This window comes from Calidris pugnax, unplaced genomic scaffold (assembly GCF_001431845.1).
Source record: "Calidris pugnax isolate Ruff unplaced genomic scaffold, ASM143184v1 scaffold14, whole genome shotgun sequence".
Classification (NCBI taxonomy): Eukaryota; Metazoa; Chordata; class Aves; order Charadriiformes; family Scolopacidae; genus Calidris; species Calidris pugnax.
The window spans coordinates 8,052,688-8,077,576 of NW_015090793.1; the positions used below are offsets into that span (position 1 = coordinate 8,052,688).

The 24,889-nt window shown below is 36.6% G+C and overlaps 1 protein-coding gene across 5 annotated transcripts in view; it reads right to left on the minus strand.

Moving 5' to 3' along the window:
• Window positions 1-421: 421 nt before the first annotated feature.
• MAEA (macrophage erythroblast attacher) overlaps window positions 422-24,889 on the minus strand; it is a 53,723-nt gene continuing 29,255 nt past the window's right edge. For 4 of the 5 annotated variants that reach the window (XM_014966817.1, XM_014966820.1, XM_014966819.1 and 1 more), the window contains 7 exons: window positions 16,593-16,715; window positions 15,581-15,694; window positions 13,105-13,181; window positions 6,841-6,949; window positions 2,953-3,086; window positions 2,058-2,253; window positions 422-1,646 (listed from right to left, as the gene is read on the minus strand). In XM_014966817.1, the coding sequence (XP_014822303.1) occupies window positions 1,551-1,646; window positions 2,058-2,253; window positions 2,953-3,086; window positions 6,841-6,949; window positions 13,105-13,181; window positions 15,581-15,694; window positions 16,593-16,715 (849 nt within the window). In that variant the 3' untranslated portion in view covers window positions 422-1,550. The remainder of the gene's footprint in view (window positions 1,647-2,057; window positions 2,254-2,952; window positions 3,087-6,840; window positions 6,950-13,104; window positions 13,182-15,580; window positions 15,695-16,592; window positions 16,716-24,889) is intronic. The other variant, XM_014966818.1, reaches the window with a different exon arrangement.

Below are 24,889 nucleotides of genomic sequence, written 5' to 3' on the forward strand. Positions count from 1 at the left end.
TGTTGGGGTTCTTTAAAGCCCTCAGTCACACATCAAAACCTCACACCTCGCATCTCCCACAACATTTTATTAAGAGAAAGCCTCTAGGACATTAGGCACTCTTCTAGGAAGTGACAGGAAAAAAATGGACAGGAATGTAGACTGGAGTATACTGTTCATATATGAAAAGTTTAAACCAAAAAATAGTTATTTGCCTGAGACGCTCTGATTCTAGAGCCTGAAGAACAACATTTATGATTAGGGTGGGGTGGAGGTTTTTTGGTTGTTTTTTGTTTTGGGTTTGTTGTTTTTGCTTTTTTTTTAATCTTGCAGAACACTAAGAAAAGCAACACTTATTAGTTGCACTCCTTTTAAGAGAGACCCTTATAAGAGAGTTAGGTTTTTTACATTTAAATACAAAGCAGCTTTCTAATTTTATATAATCAAGAAATGGAAAACAATCTTTATTAACATGTTTTACATTTACAATCTTTTATTAGCTAATCAACATCAACATGCAAAAATAAGCGCTAAATACAAACCTCTACAATATGGTTTTGTTTAAACTACAATGGTTTAATTCTTTTGAAAAGTCATAAGGATGTGTTCTGTAGTTGTTAAAATTGAACTATTAGTTTCAGTAATGAATACTATTTAGACCCTAAAATTATGTAATCATCCTGCAAGGCATCTTCAGAAACTTCGCCCAACACTTAAGAATACCAGCTCATTTTCATGTGAGTACATTCTCAAAGCAAGAAATAAGGCAGTAGCACTAATGATTTCATATTGAACCCTATGCACATAACTAATAACTTTAGAAGGACTTTAACACTATGGTAGACTGGAAAAAGAACATTTAAACAAGCATTGGATTTTGCCTGAAATGTTCTCACTTCCTCTTGATACTTCTGTAACCTCCTTAAAATATTTGGGTTTGGAAAAAAGACTTCATACTCCTTCAAACCAGTCCCCAGTTGATCCTCCAGAGAAGCCAGTCTTGTGTCAAAGACATCAATGTCTTCCCATGGAAATAAGTTACATAATTCACGTTCAGGATTACTTCACGAGAGGATCGTAAAGAAGGCAAAGAGGAGCTTAAAGGAGAACATATTGGTAGTACTGAAATCTTTGATAACAAAAGGGTCTTGGACAATTGTGAAAAAGAGGGAAGAAAAATGGATTTAATTTTGAATCTGTTGTCACTTTTCCCCCAGTGCAAGCGTCCATCTTTAAAGAAAGTTATCCTTTAGAAGATGAAAGTACTTTTGAGAAGAGTCCAATTTTTGACTTTACGTTACAAAACCTTAACAATCAAAATTTCTTTTTTGTTTTTATTCAAGTACAAACTTAAGTCATAATTCCTCTCTTTTTTTTTTTTTTTTTTAAAGAGTGTTTATTGTTGCTCATTGATCTTTGGTCGCAAGAAACAATAATGCCACCGACAGGTCTGATCCCCAAGGTGGCAGGTTTTGCTTCTTTGCCACACATTAAGGCCCCCCCCTTTACAGGGTCTGCCAATATACACTGTGTCAAAATTCCAGCGGCACTTCAGCACGTGTTTTACGGACCTACATGATGTAGACTTTCTCAGCTTGTGAGAAGTTGAAGACTTCTTTGGTTCTTGGGCAAATTACTTTGTCGTCTTGACGAATAGAAAGCAGAGACTGAAAAGAGAGTGAGCGAAATAAAAAAACAATATTCACAATAGTAACTCAAAGCGTTTTTTAGTAAATAAGCTTTTAAGAATAGGGAAAAAAGATGTTATAGTCTGAGGCCAAAATATCTATGCCCACAAAAGTTACTTATTCTACGTTATTGCTCTCCAGAGTGAAAAATTTCCAATGTGATTTGATTTCATGTTATAAATTCATATATTCAGACATTAACTTATTTAAAGACCAACTTAATTGCATAAATATACAGTCCTTTAAATACTACTGTAAGAAGATGTGAATATAGAAGGTATTTCTAGCTTTCTGACTGAGTTTATATTTATAAACTCTTATTTCCATATAGAAAGTTATTACAACCACTGCTATTCCAGACCTCAGGAAGTCATTGATTTCAACACTTACATTGTATCCATAGACATATCCATTTGGTAACATCATAGGAGGATTATTTTCGTTCATTACATCCCCCGAAATCTTGCAGACTAGTCGGGAGTTGGCACAATGTGCCATAGGCAGAGGCTGAGCCAGCTTGTTCAGGGATTTGCTACACACAGGGCAGTCTGGGTTTTTTGAGCTCCCATCCTCTTTATAACACTGTCTGTTTAACAGCAAGTTAAGGATCAGCCACCACAGAATGCAACCACAATTAGTTAACAGCATAAGATAGTAAACTGTGCAAATACAGCCCAGGTTATAGAACGTTCAGGGCCATTTAATTCAAGTTTAATGTGTACATTAAACCAATCAAGTGCTTACTTTGTTTTGAGTAAAAAGAGCAAAAAGTGTCTGGCACCCTCTGCAGGTAGAGTTTCTGATGTAGAACACTTCAGTAGCACCAGCCCTTCTCTAACACACCATAGCACGCAGTAAATCCAATTAAGTTTTAAAAGATGCAGGATAAATTTGAATATTCACATAAAACCAGACAGGGTAAATTTGTGTGTAAGTGCTTAAAAAAAATAATAATTCTGACCCAGCTAACTTACTTTTGCAGATATATTCACTAATTTAAGGCACCTGGAAAGAGAGATAGGCTAGTAACCAACGTATATTTCACCTAAAATTTTGCTTTGGGCTTGCTTGTTGGATTTATTATTATTTTTTTTAATGATAATGCCATTTATTATAATATCCTTTAACCTAATAGAGAGACCACTTCATACTCCACTTAAACAGCTCCTGAGCAAAAATATTCAAGTGTCATATTTCCCTCTTTGAGCTCTCTGCAAAGCATCCAGACTGAAAAAAACCACAATGCTTTTTTGCACTCGACAGTAGTATCTGCATTAAAGGATACGGTGTTTTTATAGCTGAAAGGCCTGCCTGGAGTGTTATAGTAAAAACAGAATTGTTTCCCAGCTGATGTAGTCTGTAGTTATCATATCTGAACTGTTGGATCAGCATTCTCCATCGAGCAGGGTCCAAGAGATCCTGTTAAAAAACAACACAACTGTAAGTTGTTTTCAATCTAATTGTCCCAGGGTGGGAGGGGGAAGCCTGGGAGTGGTAAATTGTGCAAAACTCACTAGACTGAATCCACCACAAACCAGAGGTATACATGCTAATGCACAGTATTAATGTACTTGTTTAGAAGTACCTTTTACTCTACTTTACTAGAAATACGATTTAAATCAAGTATTACTTAAAATAGCTGGCGTAACAATATTCAATCTTCCTGTCATCTACCAAATGTTCTAATTAAGGTATGTAAATCCTGGTAAGGCTATTTCTTGCATTTAGTTTTCTAGATTGCTGGCCTACTTATGAAGCATCATTAGTACTGTGGAATGTTTGCTCTATAGCCTCTGAACCATTAACATCAAAAAGTCAGAAATGTTTTTTTACCTGCAGTCAGGCTAATTCTGCTGATACCTCTTTGTAATATATAATATTTACATAATTTTGTAAAAAGGTTTTAATTTGAAGAGCTGGCACAACCCCCAGTTAGAGAAAGCTTAGGTAAGCTATGCATTTAAGGATAAAATTCTTTAATATATATTGTAATGCTGTGCGTTACCTAAAAAACAGGGAACAGTAGTTAAAGTAGGGATGTTTTTTTCATGGATGCACGAACTACATCCACAGGTCAAGGATATATTGAACCCTAAAAGTAATGCTGTGAAAGAGTCACGTAAGTAGTGAAGACCCTTTGAAAAATATACTTGTTATCTTATATATACACAAGCAAAGACCTAATCCTTTCTTCTGCCATCACCTCTTTCTCCTTTATAATTTGGTCATGAGAAGTGACAATGTTTCACTCAGAAATACATTCATTTTATCAACTGTGCGTGCTACACTTTAAGGCAACTAGAAGTAATATATTAAAATATGTCAATGTTTATTAGTTCATAAAATAGGCTTTTAAAGAAAACCAAAGACTTAGTGACAGACAATACACAAATTAGCAGCATCAAATTCAAAACATGTTATACCAAAAAAACTAGGCAATGACTTTACCATGAAGTAGACACTATTTTTTATTCTTTACTCTGTACCACCTTGGCCCACTCTGCCTCTCCTCAGTTCCCTGTTCATTCAAGTCAAGACCCCAGAGAAGGAGGGACTCCAACATTACCTTGTTCTGTAGCCTGTATCCTGCCATTGTCCCACTCCAAGAATATGAGAGACTGGCCTGAGAACTTTTATCCAAAGGATTTAAGTTATCATAGTAATTTATTTTTTTGTTACTGTTTTATGAAGAAATTTTTCATCATTATTCTAAAATTACATGTTGACAGAGCCATATTTCAGATAAATTTGGGAAGCGCCTTGTAGAACTACAAAAGGCCAACATTTAAAGAAATGTTAAACTGGATTTTGACAGCAGTTGTCAGTGCAGATTTATTTCTCCATCCCTTCTCTCTACCTGAAAACTGACTCCTTAATCAGTGGGGAGAAGAGGTTTATGTACAACTAGTAAATCTTAGCCGAGATTATGAAGTTACATGTCTCCATGAACACAGACAAAACAACTGTTGGATAGGAGACAGATCAATGGAGTTTTAACAGCTCCCATTAAACTGTGAACATCTTTGGATGAGGGAGGGAAGAGCTCTCAAACCAGTCCTGCCATGTTTTTCAGACAAGCATTTAGAAAGTGGAATTAGACAGAAGCTGAAAAAGGGCACAAGTGTAAGTGATGGATTTCAAGAGATTCAAAAAAGCCCCCAGGAATAATAATCAAGAAAGAAAAGGAAAAGGTCTTGCAGCAGAAACAGTTGGATCAACTGTGGACCTATGGCTGAAGAAAAACCAGCACAAAAGGACGAAGAATTCACATGAGGAAGAGGCAGAAAGATTCAGAGGCAAATACACAGGAAAGGAAAGAATCCTGGACAAAAAGCTATATTTGTCTGACTTTGAAATGCTCCCAACCAACAAGCAGAATTGAGACTGAGAACCTATACAGATGGGAACAAAAGTAAATGCATACACGTATCTTGCCTTAACTGAAACAAAAAGCTCCTGTTTCTGCCACCAGATTGCATGTCTGTTTGCTCTATCACCTGCCCTATCTAAGGCCAGAATGTTCCCCAAGTTCCAGGATGAAGCTTTTGTTCTGACCTTAAGGCAATTCTTGAGAAGATGTAACAGACAAAGCCTACAACAGATCCATATTGAAGAGATAAAGTACTACTAGTGATTAAGAAAAGCCTATGATTAATGGCCTAGATGATTGGACACAAAAGTAGCAGATTACTAAATGTCCAGTTGGAGAAACTCCAGCCAACTATACAAGCTTGTTCAAAGGGCATAAAAAAAAAAAAAAAAAAAAAAAAAAAAAAAGCTTGTTTTGCCACAATGTTAAATATGATTGCCTCAAAGTCCTAAGAGATAGAAAAAGCTGGAAAAAGCTCTATCCATTTGGTATAGAGGATAATTCTTCCCTTGGATTAATAAAGTAATTTTCCTTAAAGCCATTTTAAGAATCCATTTATGCATCAACCACCTAGTCAACATATTAAAAGTATGTCCAAACAAGCATGCATTCTATGATTCTGTTTATGTAGGTAATTATTAGAGCACCCAAACCATAAATTCCATAAACTAGAATGTTTTATAGCAGATCCATAAAAAATAGTAGGGAATTTGTTCCAGTTGTATGGTTGTACATGAAGCAGTAACAAGCTTTTCTCCTTGCTCTCCCTCATCGCAACATTCTGTCCAAACTAGGTTTTAGAACAAAATACAGGATTTTTATTTCCTGCCTATTTCTTTCTAACTACTAAACCAATGATAAACTTTGTCTTACACCCAGATCTATCATTTATGCTCATTACTCACATCAAATGTAGAATAAAAAATACAAGGATCCTTCTAGGACTCCAGGATTACTAAAGAAATTCACATTAATTCTGTGGGTTGTTGGTTTTGGGTTTTTTTTTTTTGGTGTGTTTGCTTTGTTAAACCATTGATTTATTCATCAGTTGTTAAAAAACACGTTTAGACTGGCATTGCCACATATTGGCTTGGTATTTCACAGGATTCTTGTTTTGCTTTGCCAGCTCAACTCTTGTCTACCTTCTGCCTCTGATGCCACGTTAAAAAAAAGTGAATTACACAGGACCACAAAACAAACTCAAATCTGTAGATACAGTAACAACCTATGAATTTTGCTTGATTCAAATTTAGATTTAGATATTACCATTAACATCTAGATTAATTTGTATAATCCAAATAAATGAACACTTTTAAACATCAAAAATACTGCTTTCAGATCATTCAAGTCTTCTTTCCTTTCTCCATCTCAACCACCACAAGAACAGTAATTTGAGAAGTAGAATTAAGAACTGCTGCTAGTCTAAGGCCACAGCCTAGTATGGTGAACAAAACTGTCTCATTTTTTTCTTTATACTTCCCTACCTTCTGTCTCTTGTTGAGTATTTCCATATCATGCTTCCAGTCCCACAGATATTTATTGCTGGGTCTGTGGTAAGCCTAGCTCAGTATCAATCTGTCTCTTACTATTAAGATCCAACTGCAACAATACAATTACTACCGAGATCAACGTACAGGCAAGGACTGGTGATTAAAATTAAGAAATAATACAGAAGTGGGGTTTAGAAAGTAAAATTAGAACATTTGGTCTTCAGATTATCAATGCATTTTCCTGTAAGGAAAAAGAACTGCAGCATGTATTTTATTATTCTGCTGTACTGCTGAATTTCAAAAATAATGTTACCTTATAGGGGGAGATATGGGTGTCTGAAGGAAAGGCCAACATTCCCATCACTTGTCGAACCTCATCCAGCTGGCTTCCCTCAGCCTGACTGAAATGCTTTCTCGCATGCCTGAAAGACAGAATTTATACTTTGATAGTCTTGTTTCTAAATCAAGTAAATTTACATAGTTATGTAATATTTCAGAGAAAACCTCTAGATTCTGCTCTCAATATATTAATTCCAAAAGGTGATAGATTTAAAGGGTTTGAAAAAAATACATCCTGCAAATGTGAAGGCAAGAATGACTTTAAGAACTCGCAATTTTATACTGTCATTTCTTAGAAACCAGAACTGTAGCATGAAGTCTTACCTCACCTACATCTAGAATGACAGATCCGTGATTATTAGAAGAAATCTCTCTGCTTATGCAAGCCCAATGTATCACACTTACTCCTTTGGCACACACTCAAGTGAGATAAATGCAGTTTGATAATCAGCTATTCCAAACCATTAAACATCAAGAGTGTTCAAATATCTATCTTGCTTATTCTGACATTTGAGAGAATATTTACTTTTGAATAATTTTTTTTTTTGTATAGGCTAGAAAGCAATATTGCTTTCTGTGCAGACTACAAGAAATTGCAGGGTAATGTGGTAAAAAACACCTTGTTAAGAGCAAATTTTTTTGCGAGGGAAATAAAAAGTAGAACTTCAGTACAAGTTTTTGTACTTTAATGCATATTGATTATAAGAGGCTGAAAACTTGGATATTTGAAAGAAGTGACAGAATTGCCAGAAACATATATCAAGCAAAAATACAAACTTCAGTATTTTTCAGGAAATTAGTACTAAGAAACCAGAGAATCATTAACAGATTATAAGGATATTCAACTATTTAAAAACCCTGTATGAAAGCCTTCCCTATCCAGTCTTCCCAAGATCACCAATCGTCAAGTTGGAGTTTAAATGTGCAGGAAAACCCTCCACCCTTTACACTGGATTAGTTCAGCATTTCTGCTAAAAGCTCCTGTTTCCAGTGGTGCCCAGATGTTGCACAGTAGACTGAGCACAGAACCATCACTATATTGAATTTCTAGCATTGTGTAATTGTAGAAAAGTCTCCCCTTCCCTATTGCCATATGTTCTCCAGTTCGTATTAAGGGGAAGCTATCAAGTCATATCTGAAGTACTCTGGTAAGTGCTTCCTCTTTGTAACTTTTTTAAAGAGTCTTGTTAAAAATCTATTTAAGGTCACAAATTACTTTTAGGAATATACAGATTTCTTCCAATTGCCCATTTCATGGGTTGAATTGAAAAATAAAATCTAGTTAAGTTTGGGGTGTTTTTCCAATTCTGTGTTCCACTAACTACACTTAGGTCATGGATACCATGAGAACAGTCCCTTCAGCAGTGTTTCAGTGCTCCTACTTCCTCCCCCACCCAAACCAGGAAGCAATGGAAGTTATGTAGGACAGACTGTTTCCACCCAGCTTCCTATTTTGGGTGAGCAATTCAGGAATGTAAATATTGCTCCCCAGGTGATTACTGCTATGAGAGCAGAAACGCAAAACCCACGGCCTGAGAAGAGAGACCAGGCAGCCTGGATGTACTGGAGGAAAGCTAAAATCAGTGCTTGTGCAGAGCTGCAGATGAAAGTGATAGCTGTTTAACAGAAAGCTTAGGCAGAGCAAAAAATTCAGACCTACCAGTTAAGCTAAATTACTATGTGTGCACACATGAGGGAGAAGAGAAAAAAAAATAATCCTCTTAGAAGAATTGATCACTGTACACTTGTGTTCTATGGTGTTACAAGAGAAGTGGTACTCAGGCTTTACACCAGCCTCGTTAGTATTGTGGTCCTACTTCCCATCAGGCCACGACAAAAGGCTCACACAGACAGCATTTCAACAGTACATCCCCTGGCTTACAGGAAGACCCTGAGCTGCAACAAGCAAATACTGTCACACTTACTGTATGTGTTCAAGAAGAATTAGAATTAACATTTTGCTTTGTGTATGTATGATGTATAATCACTGTGTGTACACAAGTTTGTTAACTCATAGCACTCTGAAGTCTTTTTTTGATTGGGAAGCAAGAAACAGTACATGTGAGTACTTGTGAATGCACAAAATTTAAATAACACCTAATTTGCTCTCATGCCATTATTAACCCCTTCTCTTTTCATCCAGGTATTTCCATCTCTTTGTGCAAACGTTATGCTCTTAGAGGTACATATGAACCTTACAATGCTTATTTACAATGGTTTTTACCACCATTACCACACACTAGTTAGTGTAGCTAGAGCAGGGGGATTTTTTTTTTTAAATTATTTTTTTGAATCACGGCTGGTGGACCATCACTGAAACCACAAACTAAATTCTTCTGACAGAGCAAAGTAAAAGGTAGAAAATTGTTTTTCAAATTCCAGAATGATTCTGTAAACTCTGTGGGGACAAAGCTCATTGTCTTTTGTTTGAAACAGCTGCCCACGAAGGTACAGCGGACATACTGTACTTGACAAATCCAAGAATGAAAGGATATTTATGAAGACTTTAAGATTTACAGTTTACTGTCTACTAAGTGCACATTAAGTTGTTAAAAAAGTGTATACACTATACAATGTGTATGTGTATATCTACATATGCCTGAATACAAGAATGAACATATTTATCAAGCAGCAGTAACTGAACACAAACATAAGATATTACCATGAAAGGACTTGTTCTTTCTGACCAATACCTGAATGCCTTTATCTCAGAGACGATTATGACTACTAGCAAAATTTATGCTCAAAAGTTTTATTATTATTTTTATACACCTGTTCAACCCCATCCCATAATAAAAATAAAGGGAGCCTGTGTTTATTCACCCTTGTAGGAGAGAAGTTTACTAAAATGAAAGGACTGTGGCCCTTTTCTCTTAATTCTGTGCATCAGCTATTTTTATTTATCCCTTTTGTCCTTCATATTCCAAGAACAAGAAGTGCAAGGGTGTTTTGTTAAGCTTTTAGCCAAGAACTCTAGCATCCCATAAGAGCAAAGTACCAGAATGCTGTCAGATTTCCCAGAATGAAATTAGCAAGAGCCTCAAAAGTATGAAATTAGTGTCATCAGTCATTCATTGTTACTGTAATAGGTATGAGCTTTACAAAAAAACCTAAAGAGACTGTGGGAGTTAAAGGCTGATGAGACTAGACAAAAAACTTTGTGATGTTACTTAAGCTTATGAGATTTACTTTTTGTATTCAGGAAATAGTACATGCTTGAAACTTGCACTTTCAAGACCACTCTGATAAGCTACCTTAGAGGAAGGTCTGTTTGTACTCATATTCTACAAAGCTACAGAAATTCAAACATTTATTTAATAAGATGTATAATTTAAAAGCTCACATCAATTTTAACCTAAAAGCAATATGTCACTTCAGAGGTTCTCAGCAGGCAGTAAGCAAAGCTTTCAAACTTATTTAAACACCAGCTGCGTTTCAACAAAATGTCAGTTCTCCGAGTTCCACTCATACAGGAAACTACTTGGTAAACAGCCTCTTCCTCTGCTTTCTAATGGATGCCTGACCTATTTATTGCACCATGGACACAATACTGAAAGAATCGTGCTGCAGGCACTTAACAGAAGCAAGCTAATAAAAAAAAAAAACCAACCAAGTTGCAACAGTTTGCTAGAAGCAATGAGATTTATGCTACACCTTCCCAAAATATATTCCCTTATTCATTACACATTTATTTTGAAGTAGAATGAAATAGTGAAAACTAACATTGAGCCGTGTTATTTAAAGGAAGTGCTGAGATGTTAGATTCTGAATGTACAAAATTATCAAAACTCATCCTGTTAAAAAGGAGTGAATTAAGATACAGAAGGTCTTCTGTAGCTCCTTTTCATTTTACAAGAAGTTATGAAGTTAAAGCAGCATTGTTGACTGGCAAGTTATAATTGCCGAGTATGAAATATGTCAACCCTGAATTTCAATAGATATATGGAATATACACACTTCACCCCTAACAACATTCACTATGGAGGCCCTAGTGCAATGTAAATAGAAGCTGTCAGCTTTAAACCTCAGGGGCTACGACAGTACAAGTTATTCCACACCAAGAGCACTGTGTCCTCTTGAGGGCTGACAACTTGCCAATTTTACCAGTTCTGATGTGGAAAAGGAATCTGAAGGAAACAAATATCCAGTAAAAACCAAAAAATACAGAATGACCATATCTACTTTGACCCAGTTCTCAGCCTATCTCCTTATTTCAGCTCCACGCCTGTCCTCTGGTTTCCAAGCTACATAAGGAAGCTGCAGCTCAAAGACAACAGTTTTTAGAGCACGGACTACTCAATTGTTAAGATGCATGACTACACATTTGGCAAAGAAGCAAACCTAGCAGAGAATAAACCTAAAGGCACAGTATTCATTGGATATAAAGAGCACCATGGGCTTCAGAAGACAAATAATGTAGTTGAGTGTCCTTCATCCTTTTCATAAGCACCTAACTATTGCTTAGGATTTGAGAACTCTACCAAAATGTAAGTGCACATATCTAAATGGTAGCATGCAGGATTTTGGGGGTTTAGGTGGTGTTTGTTTCTTTGGGCTTTTTTTGCTTTTGGGGCTTTTTTTTTTAAATTATTAACATTAAAATTAGCTGGAGTTTATCAGATTGCACATTTGCATTGGCTGGGACCGAAACAACGATGATGTAGGTCCAAGTAGGGCAAAGTAGGAATGATATGAGTTAGCTCAAAGCAAGCAACACATCTGAATGACATTATAAACAGCAACTAGAAAAGAAACCCTAAAACTTAAGGTAATTTTGGGGGTGGTGTTAGTATTAAACTGGCCTCTCCACCTACTTGCACTACCTTTTCCTTTATTCTTGTTTTTAAACAACTAAGACTCTCTAACTCCTTCTATTCAAGAAAAGTTATGTGATGTGGTTTGCCCTGCAGAAGAGTTTCTACATCTAAAACTTGGGAATGCACTAGAATGCTTTCAGTCTGTGCTCATGTTATGATACTTTTTATGTTTTCTATAACTGTGCTCCTCTGACCAAAAAGCAGCTTTGCCACAAACACAAGCCTCCTGCTGGTTTCCATTTCTGGAGTACCAAGTCTGCCTTTAAAGGCAGTAAGACTTGCAACTTCCTTAAACATAAAACTTGTCAGAAATGTTAAGCAGCAAGAGCGTTATCAGTGGAATGTATGAGCAACGCTGCAAGTCTGGCCATAAAACTTGTCATCTCTCCCTCAGTTTAAATATTCTTACAAAACAGAACCTGCTGTGAGTTCCTCTCTCCTTTGTTCATGTGTAATCTCCAGTAGCTCTGCCACCTACATCATACTTTGTGGTACTGGGAAGATCACTGCTTACCAGAATCATCAACACATTTTATAGTCGCAATATCAGAACTGGTTTCCTGTGTTACCCTGGAACGTTAGTCCAACACACTAACCTAAAAGCATAAATTGTTTCATGTGCTGAAGCATTGCCAGAAGGAATGTCTGGTGGTTGAAGTCAGGCAGCGATTAGGTCTGACTCTAGTTCTGTCACAGATCCGTACCACCCCGGGCAGTGTTACTTCTCTCCAAGTTGTCCCCCCCTGAACTAGTTCAAAAGAGGTGAAAATGGGTATTGGGTTGGTTTCTTCATCTGGGGCCTGGGGAAGGGAGTGGGGGTAACAATGTAGCTTGTTATTCCCACAAACATGACAATACAGGACTCCAAATAATCCATTCCATACCAAAGGTGAACCTGGCCTAAAGCATAACTTGTACAACACAAAATTCAATACATAGTAAAACAGGAGAGAAGTCAAAATTGAAATGTTAACCTTTATATGGGTCTTTTATTAACCTTTTAGTATATTTTGTGATTAAAACTAAAGTGAGTTCCTATGAGAAGCTAGCTGTACCTCCTGAAAATAAGTTAAGGGTAAATATGTTCATAACATTGTATGCCACCAGAAAATACAATTGTTTAATAAAACGGCTTAATATTCTAAACATTGTTTTTGAAGAGTAAGAAGATACAGGGTTTCACCGACAAATTTGAAGTTTATAAAAAGGTGCATCTGTGGAATGACACCTTGCCTTTAAAAAAAAAAACACCACCACAATAAACATTCAACCCCAACTTAAATACAAAGAGTGATCACAACAGTTGCAAGATCCTTTCCAGCAGTGGGGCTTCTGCGTGTTGCAGTAATAGTCACATTTCTAATGTAGCATAATACCATCTTGTTAAGAAAAATTGTTGGGTAAGGATCCTAGGTTCATACCTCACAGCATCCAGTCTCTTGTTCTGTCGAATGAGTTCAATGAACTCCTGAATCCTTAGGCTGAACTCCAGACAGCTCTGAGATTAAAGACAAGACAGGGTCTTAGATGGTGCCAAAACTGCACTGCACAGGATGTTAAGTACTATGTGTGCACAACAAAAAAAAGAAAGTGTTAATAACATGCAACCTCGTTTGCTTGCTTTTAGGCATTCATGCAAAAAAAGTTGAAATGCTGAGCTTAAGACATCAGCACAGAATTCCCTAAAAGCAAACAAAAGCCTTCTCCTCTTGCCTCCTTCAAAACTTCAGTATTTAGCAGGGATGAACTTTTTCCTAACAACTGAAAGTATCATTACCTGAGAGGCAAGTGAGAGTAGCACGTGGTTTCTCTGTACTTTCTTACAATTTAAAGTAGTAGATTCAACAGAAGTTTGGGGCTATGTGATAATTTAAACTAGAGAGGTCTACCCAGAAGACTGCAAGGAAGAAACAAGTCTTTGAACACTATTTTGAAAGTCCCCAACAATAATAAAAAAACAGCATAGAGTTTAAGTTGCTGCAATCCCCTCCCTCCCTTTCTTCAAACTTCTATCCCGCTCTTCTTGTCAAACATCTAAAAGCCATGCTGGAAACAAGTCTCAAACAAGAAGACCAAGTGGCATTTACCTGTTTTTGGAAAAAGGTAAAATTTGAAGCCTAATGAAGTTGACAGTGTCCCTTTAAATCAAATTCCATCACCAGTTCACAAAATCTATAAAAAAACTTTGAACACGTGGAATTAAAAAGAAAAAGATTCTCCCCCCCTAAAAGAACAAGTCACTATGCTTCTTTATAGGGACACAGTCAACTGTTTTATAACCTTAAAAAAAACAATGAAAACCCAAAGTCCTTTGAGTCTTGAAAAGAACTGTATTCCTTGAATTACCCTGTTCTGTTTGGCAATTTTTTTTTTCCTTCCCCTATGCTTCTAGTGAATAGTTGCCTTTTGTTTATTGTCCACCAGCACAATATTATCAAAATTCCTCAGTGACTTCAGTAGGAATTTGAGCAATTCCAAATTTGTATCAGTGAACTGCCTGGGGTGACTAATGCACACACTGCAACAATTGCTTATTTTAAGATTTAAAATGTAAGCTATTTGAACATAAAAATGATGCATTCTGTCATAAGTAAAAAATATACTTGTTTAAAGCATAGAAAATCAATTATTTTCCAACCATGCATTTTTCTGTACACAAGCCCATGTGTAGCAGAGATTAAAAATTTCTTCTCTGCTTTATTTGAAATTTTCAAGTAGGACTATTTTAAAATTCGCTGTTACTCCAATCAGCCTAAAACCCTCAATTAAAATTTTGGCTAAGTTCATTCCTCCTGAAAGACTGATCAAGCTTTTTAACTGTTCACAATACTAAATCCTAGGGCTTCGTATTTTGTTAAAATGTTTTAACAGCAAAAAACCCACATCCCAAAACAGTCCTCAGAGTTTGTGTTTTGTTTTTATGAATCTTCAAGTAAGCTGCAAGCCAATGGCTGTATGGATTCTGCAGACAAGTGTAACTAGAAGAAAAGAGTCCTAGACAATCTCATGATACATACAGTTCAACTTTGTATACCTTCAAACAGTTCCATAGCAGCTATTCACAAGAGTTTAGATAGGTCATATCTGTAGACTACAGAAACATGTGCTTTCCCAGGCCAACAGCTTAATTTTTAGACTAGGTTTGCATAAAGGTGGTGGCTGGGATTTTAGAACATTAACATTGATGAGTAGCTAAGCAACTAGAAACAGAAGAAATGTTTATTTGTGTTTCAATAAGAAGCATAGTGATTTCTCGTCTTCCAACTCTGATCTCTCACAGCCTTAGCTTTCTTTGTTCAAAAAAAAAAAAAAAAAAAAAAAAAGAGGGTTGCAGGGATGCTAAGAGCAAGAAGGCTTTGCTTTACTGTGTAACCAGATCTGCCTTCACCCTTGCAACGTTGGTGCCAAGCAGAGTCATGGGAATGGTGTATTTCAGTCAGCAGCAGTTTGTTTGTGTCTGTAAATACAGGCAGCCTGACCACAGCTAGCATTCCTGAATGAAAACTACAGCAGAAGGCACCGACGGGTCACATGTGATGGAAAAACGTCACAGTGCTTGTCTGGCCAGGCTGGAATCCGGATGCCATTGCAACCCCAGCCCCTCCTGTTTCCCCAGCCACAGCTGGAGGCTGCTGCTGCACAGCCACTGGGGATGGGGCTCACCAGCTCGTTTTCCCTGTGCTGCTGGGGTTTCTGGCTTGCAGAAATAGATTTTTTTGTTGTTGTTGGCATTTTCCAAAAAAGGGATATGGGGAAGATTTTTCCTTATTTATTGCTTGTTGAAGATTGTTGATGAAAAAGTAAGACGTTCAGATTTTATTTCTTATATTACTTAACATATTAAGATTACACAAGGGGGATTTTTTTAGCAGTATAATTATGCAAGTGTTTACATACCAATTCTGGTTTTCCTTTAATGGTTTCCATAACAAGATCATCATTTTCTTTAGAGTAATCACTGTCCGATTTACTTTTGCGTCCCATCTTCGGTTCATTCTCATTTTGGCGCCCCTGAGTGACAGAGAATGTCACTCTTTGCTTATCATTAAGTGCACTCAAACATTTTTGGTTAAAGAAAGCGCTTAGTTTAAAAAAAATAAGACACAAACATCTTTGAGGGAGGCAGGGATTCTGGTTAATATCAGTTAAAAACAGATTTCTGCAAGCCCTATAACACATTACAGCATTTTTTGAAATGCAGAATTTGAGACAAGGGAAACTTAAACCAACTGCACAGGAACAAGCACACATCATGTTCAGGTCACGATATTCAATGGCTAGAAAGACTTACTGTGTTTATTACTTGATTAGACTTGGCTTTTGGTTTTGAAAAAAACCAAACATTTCAACAGTATTTTCTCACAGAAAGTTAGTTTTTTACTTGAATTTAATTTTCTTATATACAACAGTTGAAAAATAGCAATACAAAAACTCGTATGAAGTTTCTCTGAGTGTTAAGCCTGAGGACATAGGTTTACCAATTAAACTCCCTTTTAAGATACTTTCATACATAAACTGAGTTATATTTTCAGCAGAAAACAAAGAATTATAAATTTAAGTTCATGTACATCAAGACACTACATACTTCTGCATTTAGATGTTTGTAAATCACAATAAAAACAACTGAATAATTATTTTATTTGAGCATAATTTGTTCAGGCAACATTGGCTTCCATAAGATGACCTATCACTCAGTTTCAGGTTTGACATTTGCATGAGCTAGTTCAGCTCCAACTACCTACACCTTCTTAAAAGAAGAGTTTTTGTACTTTTTGTCCTTACTTTTATACAAGGCCTCATTCAAGTTCTATAATTTAAGCCAAACTGACCGTATCAAATATCCCAGCAGATAAGGAAACATATTTAGGAAACAGTTTCAGCAAGACATGAACACATTACTTTTTCATACCTTCATTTTTCTGAGCCTGGATTTGTTATCATGACACCAAGCCAAGCAAGTCATGGTCTCTTGTCTTTCCAATGACTCTTCCACTTCTTTAGCAGTCAAAAACATCTCAATATTTACCAAGTCCTTCAAAAACAAAAAGGAAGGTCTTGTTAAGTTCTACTGATACTTTACACAGCAGTTCATTCTTCAACAGAGCTGAAATACAGAGGTACAAAAGACTTTGTTCGAGAGACTTCTGGTTTTTAGGACTGTACTTTACAAAAAGACTTTACAGTGTATTTGGAAGACGGCATTTTCATGCGCTGAGATAGTGAGACAGTGACAGTATTTTTCTGAGCCTACTTATACAACAGAACTATTAAAAAAGAGAAAAAGTAAAGATTAAACCTAGCAGCTTTGCAAAGAAAGTGACCAGATCCCCTGATCACTTCAGTGCAGTTTACACTTTAAGGAGCGCTGTTTCCTCAAACCTTGGCCTACTATGTCAATTGGACCATGACAAGGTCATAACATTTGCTGAAGTGGAGAATCTGAATCTACTTTACTTAGCCATCTCTAACTATTGAGCTTTAAGCAAAGTCCTACAAGGACCTAAAGCCTCCAGTATACTTTCTCTCATTTGCTTAATGTTGCAAACTCCAGACCTTTAATTGCTTACAATAGTTCTGTTGACAACATCCAACACTGAGGTGATAACACAAAGTTACTATATTAAAAAACAGTTAGGCAATGGGTAGGCTACAAGATTCCTCAAGTACCTATCATAAGCAGATGGTTTATTTTGAAGAAAAAGCAGCAATCTAGTATCAAAGTTGCCCGGAGCAAACCTCTAATATGCCTATGCTACTTTTTAATTACCAGCAGCTTTATGCATTCATACCAATCAAGGCAAACGCAACTAGCTGGGTAACAATTTCTTTCCCCACATATTTCTGCTGAAAAAAAGACTTATGTAGATTTTCCCAAATGATATGAACAGGATCCATTCTGAATTGGCACTATTAGAAGTTATTTCAGAGCTGCATACACGTTATGTTGCGACAGTTCCTACCTTACTGAAAAAAATACACTGAGAAACCATAATTCACTAGACAAAGAGAAATCCAGTACTAAAGTGTTTGATTAATAGGCACTCTAATTTTGAACGAGTTCATTTTTATGTAGATTCCACAGCAAAACGCCAAAAATTACACAACTGCAATGCTGAATATGACAAATATTACAGTAGCTCTAGTGAACAAGACCACTCTCAGAAATAGATGGCATTTTCAGCTGTTAGAACAGCTGAATATACTTAGTCTTAGAATTATACCTCCCTAAACCAAAGATAAGTACTAGAAGCAGCATCAGGCACATCACATTCGCATCTTGCATTTCATTAGACAATTTTTCCTTATAAATTCAAGAAGTCTAGTACTATTGGAAAAGTGAACCAGATCATGCTAGGTTTATCAGAATGGTTATTTACAAAAATGTAAACAAGCCCCATGTATTTCTAAATTGCAGCACAAGTTACAACTTTTCTCTAAAGCTTCCTCTCTTATGACTTGGAGGTAAGTTTAAAACAAAATACTAAGGGCAGTTGACATGCAATTAGATTTTATAGATTGTATGACGACAGCAACAAAAACATTATACCTTGAAATGAATAAAGGGTCACAAGCAGCTCTAGTTTTATCAAAACCAAGTCAGTCAGACCCAGGTCAGACCTAAAGCAGCTGCCAGGTTCATAGAAAAAAATTAAGATTGGACTTTCAATTACTCCTCTCATCCCCTTAAAAACAAACAAACAAAATAATAATTTCAATCAATGTTTTGGTACATGGACTGAAAGAATGCCAACCCACTCCACAAAAGGTGATTTTCTTCTTTAGAATTTTTCCTACAAGAACAAGAGAGTAATCTCCTTGGTATTCTGAAGTTTTTTTCTTATTATATGCTCAAGTGGAAAAGAGCAGAGCATTATTCCCCTGTGCATGATAAGGTGACCACAAAAAAACCCTCTTGCCCGTGTAATTCATCTGTATAAATAATGTGACATATAACGCAGCTATATTCATTATCTTGCTTGCATATTTTTCCACACAGCTGCTGAATGGAAAGACGATTCAACTTGAGTTAAAAATAATAACATCTCCATATATCTCCTAAAGCTTATTCAAGCTATGTGTTCTTTTAATGAACAGAGTTTACTTTTACATCAAATTAAGACAGAAAGGTTTCCCTTTACATTAAAAAAGACTGGATATGATAGGCAGACGACAAACCACTGGTTTCATCTAATTTGCTAGCTTTTTATAGTTTAGGCTTCATCACAAAACAAATTTTTATTTTTTTTTAAAGAACCTTAAGGGCAGCATTTGTTTTATTTCAATGAGCTGGTGAGAGAATCCCAACTATCCCTGTATTTATCAATCAGGTGTTAGTATAGCAATGCTCAACTATGAGCAAAAAAATATGTAGTTGCTGCTGAGAGAGACAAAACTCTCAAATAAAAAGAGAATTCTGACATTCCTTTTGCAAATTTAAAATAAAAGGTTCTATTTGGAACAGAAATGCTAATTAGATTTGCGGTTGCCAAAAAGAAGTCAAAGCTTGGCAGCCATCTCTATTAAATAGACAGTATGTATCCAGAAAACAGAGGAGAACATTTTTAATTAAAAGAGTTCCTTTCAGGACTAATTTAAATTGCACTAATAAATAGCATTTTCTTCTCTGCTGACTAGATAGAAAGTTCGGGACCAATATGAAAAAAAGCATTAAGAAATCCATTTGTAGAGAAAGAAATAGCTTTTGCATTTGAGAAAAAGTAGTTAGATGTCTTAATCATGCAGATTGATAGAAGGAAAACAGTAAGATACAATTAGACAATAAACCTTAACCCCCTGTCCCCATGCTCATATCAGCCAAGTCTTTTTTTTAATCTAATCATGATCATGCTTTCCCATCTTCCTTTTCTGGTGGTGCCTGCTCTTGATGCTTCTCCATGGTGTATTTCATTAGCCAGGAAATAGCAGAACAGACTATCAGAGGATAATCTGGCTTTATCAACATAAGCACAGCTCTTCTGCACAGGCCAGTACTGGAGTGCTACTTCTCTGCCACAGCTTGTATGGACAGGAACCAGTTAACAGTGTTAGCAGTTGTAAGAAGCATCTCATGTTCCAGTGAGAAAAATCACTATTAAGACCCAATCCAGAATAGTTATCCGAAGGTATTCTGCAATTCAGAGTCACATAGGTTACAGATGAAACAGAAATTTTCTCAGTTTCTAAAACAGGACTAAGATTTAATACGCTGTCAGGAAGAGCCTCTCTTATATAATTTGTTTATGTATAACATTGAGTGAACGTAAATTTGCAGTTTTAGAAAAATACTGCCACCAGTTTTGCAGGTGGAAAAAAAACTGAAGCAAGAAATCTGTTGCCGCACGCTCTGCCTCCAACTGACATGGCATTCAGCATCGTGGCAAGCGTTTTCTGACTTGTATATAAATTAAAAAGCAATTCTGAAGTCTCTAAATTACCATCTTTTGCAACATTGTAAAGTCTTCCTCAGTTTCACAATTTCACTTTTCACATAGTAAAAGTGATCACAATACTTCCCGCTCTGCAGAAGCACAGGAGAACCCTACAGTGCATGCAGATTACTTCAGTATTGTTATCAAACCATAACTCTTAGCATAGACTTTCCAGCCTCCTATGCATTGCCATGATAATTTTGCCTAAATTACCTTGCCTTAACTTGCTTACAAGTGCAGAATACCTGCCTTCGGGTGGGAAGACTGATTAACACTGAACTTCCATTTAGTTAGGCTTCTACAACTGTTCTGAAGAATAGTTTCAAATTGCTCAAGGAGAAGAACACAGTCCATAAGTATTACTGACAATTATGTAAACAGTAAAGAGTGGGAACCCAACATAAGCATTCTTCTTCATTCTAGTACAAACAAGGAAGTGCCACCTGAAATTTTATCATATCTGCTTAAAAAAAAAAACCCTCATTATTGGATTAAAGTGAACTAACTGTCCCTTCTATTCAACAGCTACTAACCAGGCATCAGAAGGGTAGCTATTTAAGCACTGCATGAACTTTATCATAAAAGAACTACTTAATTCCATTACAATGGTTCAAACTTCAGAGAAAAAACATTTATTATTAAAGAAAACTGCACATGCAGGCTGAAGACACTTAAGAGACTTACTTAAACAAATAATACATCTATCCATCACCCTGAGCTCTGCCTGATTTACATATATATAGCTTTTAAAATATCACTGCTTCTTTTTAAACTGCAAGTGCCTCCAGGGAGGGAGGTTGCCAACCCTATGATTCTGCACAGAACTCCAATTATTAAGGTATAAAATACTTTGAAGACTGAGGATTCCTTTATGATGATTATTACTAAATATATACTCCTGGCCAACATAAAAGCTATACCCCCATATAGCACTTCCATTTTCTGAGATGGTTTCTCAGCAAGAACATCCCAAGATATAGATGCACGTCCCTTCCTTTGAACTCTCTGGCCAGTGTGAGCAGGAGTTGACAGGGACAGATCTTGCTCCTTGCCAGGTTCCTCTCCTTTGCAGTCTCCTGTCTTCAGGAGACTCCAGCACCTGCCCTCACTGAAGGGAAAGGTTGCAGCAAACACTTACTAATTATTTAGATACCAAAGAGTCAACACTGGAAAGATCTGCTGCAGGTTTTTTCCACAAGGGGGGCAATTCAGAACAAAGCTTACATCAGCTGCAGGACAAACCTGCAGCAAAGCCAGGCTCCACAAGTTCTAGAAGTCATGGAATAACTGCTTTATAATGAAAAATAATTGCTACTTTAAACACTAGTTTCAGGTATCAATACTAAGAGGAAAATGAAAATGGGCCCAGAATTTAATGAAGCCACATGATTGTGCTATAGAAAGGAAGAAAAAGTGATTCACAAATTACAGTGAAAGTTATATGAAGAATAATACTTGTGAAATAATGAGAAGGTCCATACAAAGGTAGTAGGACTATTTGTTTCTAACTGGTAGATATTTTAGCTTCACATGAATTTGAAATTCTGCTTGCTTACTCACCCAACCCCTTTTTCCCCCAGAAGAAGCGGGGGGAAGGAGAGGAAGGGGAAAAAAAAAAGGGTTGAGATAAAGACAGTTTAATAGAAGTAATAACAGAAAATTCACGTGAATCTGTAAAAGGAAAAATAACAATAACAACAATAATAACAATAGTAATAGTGACACAGGTCACTTTCACTGCCCAGTGAATTAGCACCATCCCGAGCAGTGATCACAGATTGCTGCCCCTCAGCTAACCCCCATTTATATACTGAGTATGACATCTATGGTATGGAATATTTCATTGGCCATTCCATCCTTCTGTCTATTCTTCTACGGGAAGCTGAAAAAAGTCCTTGAATCATGTAACTATCACTTAGCAACAACTAAAAAAGTAGGTATTATTAACATTCCTTTCACAGCAATCACTAGAAAGAAAATTAACCCTTTCCCAGCTAAAAACCAAGACAGACAGCAGCACATATCCAGAAGATTTCATCCAATTTTTTTTTTAGTCAAGTGTCTTTACATTGTAACCAGCTCAAATTAATTTTTTTTTTTGCTTAAATTACAAACATTCATTAGTTTCACAGCCATAACAAAAAGACAGTAATATGTAGTTTTGTGTGAGAGGTAGAGTTTGTTTCATAGCAGGTAAAAATTTGAACTTCACTATAAATTGTTTTTAAAGAGTCAGTAATGATTTTGCTTCTTTATTATATAAGACAAAGTTTTGATTAGTCCATTCCAATATAAAACCCAAACTCTTCAATATGCAGTTTCAAATCTAAATGGGTGGCTCTAAATTCACTATGAAAACTGCTCACACATTTCAGCACCAGATAGAACAAAATAGCGACTTCAGTTTTGATCTTATGTCAAAAATGGTTTCAAAAGAACAAAACCATCATTTCTCTAGTTGCAATACAGCTTGTACTCAAAATTTCTGTAGTGTTCATTTGAGGGTTTTAATTTATGTAACATTTTAAGATTTGGAGCAGGCAGGTCAACAGTCATTTCTCTCCATTGGTCTCTACTGTGCACATGAGTTGAAGTACTTTTATTTTATGACATCTCCAGCCACAAGTCAGAAAGCTGTCAGAAGGAATGCACAATAAAATCCCTTATAAGTCATATGAACACTTATGTATTAAAATAAAATCAGAATATTTCACATGCGAAATGTGAATCTTTAACAAGGCCCAAAACCAAACAGAAACATGTACTAAAACAAGCAATACTTGATATTTTCAAATCCTCCATGAGCTATCTCAAAACAAGATGATTCACCCAGAACAACAAGTTAGGCTTATGGCAAGATTTGATTCAGGTGGAAAAAGGTAGCATTTTGTAGAGAAGAAAGCTTCCTTGGTGGAAATACCAACAGTCATAAAATAGGCTATTTGTTGGATAAAATAGGCATCATAATATCATAAGATGCTGTTTATGTATTTTTTAAACAAGCAAATTGTTTATTTTTAATTGCCTACTAGCATCAATACTAACTTGAAAGTAGGCCAGTATGCCTCAAGCTATCAGTGGCTTGTTGCCAAGAGTACGTACCAATGACAGTTTCAATAAGACTGACTATCTATACATATTATGTGCATGAGAGCACTACCTTCATATTAAAAAAGGTTTTGCTGATGCAGTTTCGCGCTCAGGAATACAGTAAGCTGATTGTATATGAAATACAATAAACTCTTAGACCACCCTAAACCAGCAACTTTAAAAAAAGCTGTGTTATGTTTTCAATGACTACTCACATACTGAGCTACACACCCTCAACGTGCAGCCTAACCTTCAATATAATTTAGGATGCAGCTATGGAACTGAAATGGGCTCCCAAATCAAGAAGGACAGGCAACTGCTGGAGAGGGTACAGCAGAGGGCTACAAAAATGACTAGGGGCCTGGGAGCATCTCCCTTACGAGGACAGGCTGAGGGACTTGGGTCTTTTTAGTCTAGAGAAGAGAAGGCTGAGTGAGGATCTGATCAGTGCTTATAAATACTTAAAGGGAGGGTGAAAGCGGATGGGGCCAGTCTTTTTTCAGTGGTGCCCAGGGGATAGGACAAGAGGAAATGGGCACAAACTTGAATATAAGAAGTTCCACCTAAACATGAGGAGGAACTTCTTCACTTTGAGGGTGGCAGAGCACTGGAACAGGCTGCCCATGGAGGTGGTAGAGTCTCCTTCTCTGGAGACATTCAAAACCCGCCTGGACAAGCTCCTGTGCGACCTGCTTTGGGTGGACCTGCTCTGGCAGGGGGGTTGGACTAAATGATCTCCAGAGGTCCCTTCCAACCCCATGTGATTCTATGAAATAGAAATGAAACAGTTATGAACAAAAAAGTGAAAGTAGTCTTCTATATTAATATTGTTAGTTTGTTAAAAGTTTCCTCTGTGATGAATACACTGCAAATCCAGGGATCATCTAGATGCCAAGATTATCATTACACAACTTGGGAAGAAGGCAGATGTAAGGAGTTAAATGGTAGACAACAGGACCATCTGGGGATGAATTAAGTGGTTGGCGCATTTCTGCGGTGGGGAAACAGTGAAAAAACACTTCACTGGGCAGGAGCAGGAGGACTAGACCATCCCACCGTAACACTGCCTACTTGGAAACAGGTATGGAAAGAAAAACATGAGGTGCAGGTGAAAAGTTGGACAGGGCAATAGGTTTTGATGGCAGTAACGCGGAGAGAGACTTTTCCCTCTGCAGTCAATTCCTCTTCCCTATACAATGGGAGGAGTAAAAGGCCGCTGGTTACAAGACAGATCCTTCAGAGTGAAAGCAGATTATGTATAAACTGCATTGAGATCAAAGAGAAACACAAATTATTAAGAAAACAACAGCACAGGTAGCAACAATACAGCAACATCGGTTACTGAATATCAGTTAAAATGAGGCACAAACTAACATTAAGAGGCCTCCTTACTCTCTGCTCATAAAATAATGGTGTCTGAAGTTCATTAAGCTACTATTAAGTGTTATAATACTATGCACATTAACAGGATTACAGAGAAAATAAACAGAGTAATTGATGGAATGTCCTACTCAAAAGCCAGCTGCAGAGCTCGCTATTAGAAAAAAGCAGAGACAGCCAAACCACAGATTCATCAACACAAGAGCCAGAAAAGTTTTTGTCTACAAAGTAAACACAGTATCCCATGGTGTACAGCTGAGCTTTCACAAGAGAGCATCTTCTATGACCTGCGTATAGCACAGACCTT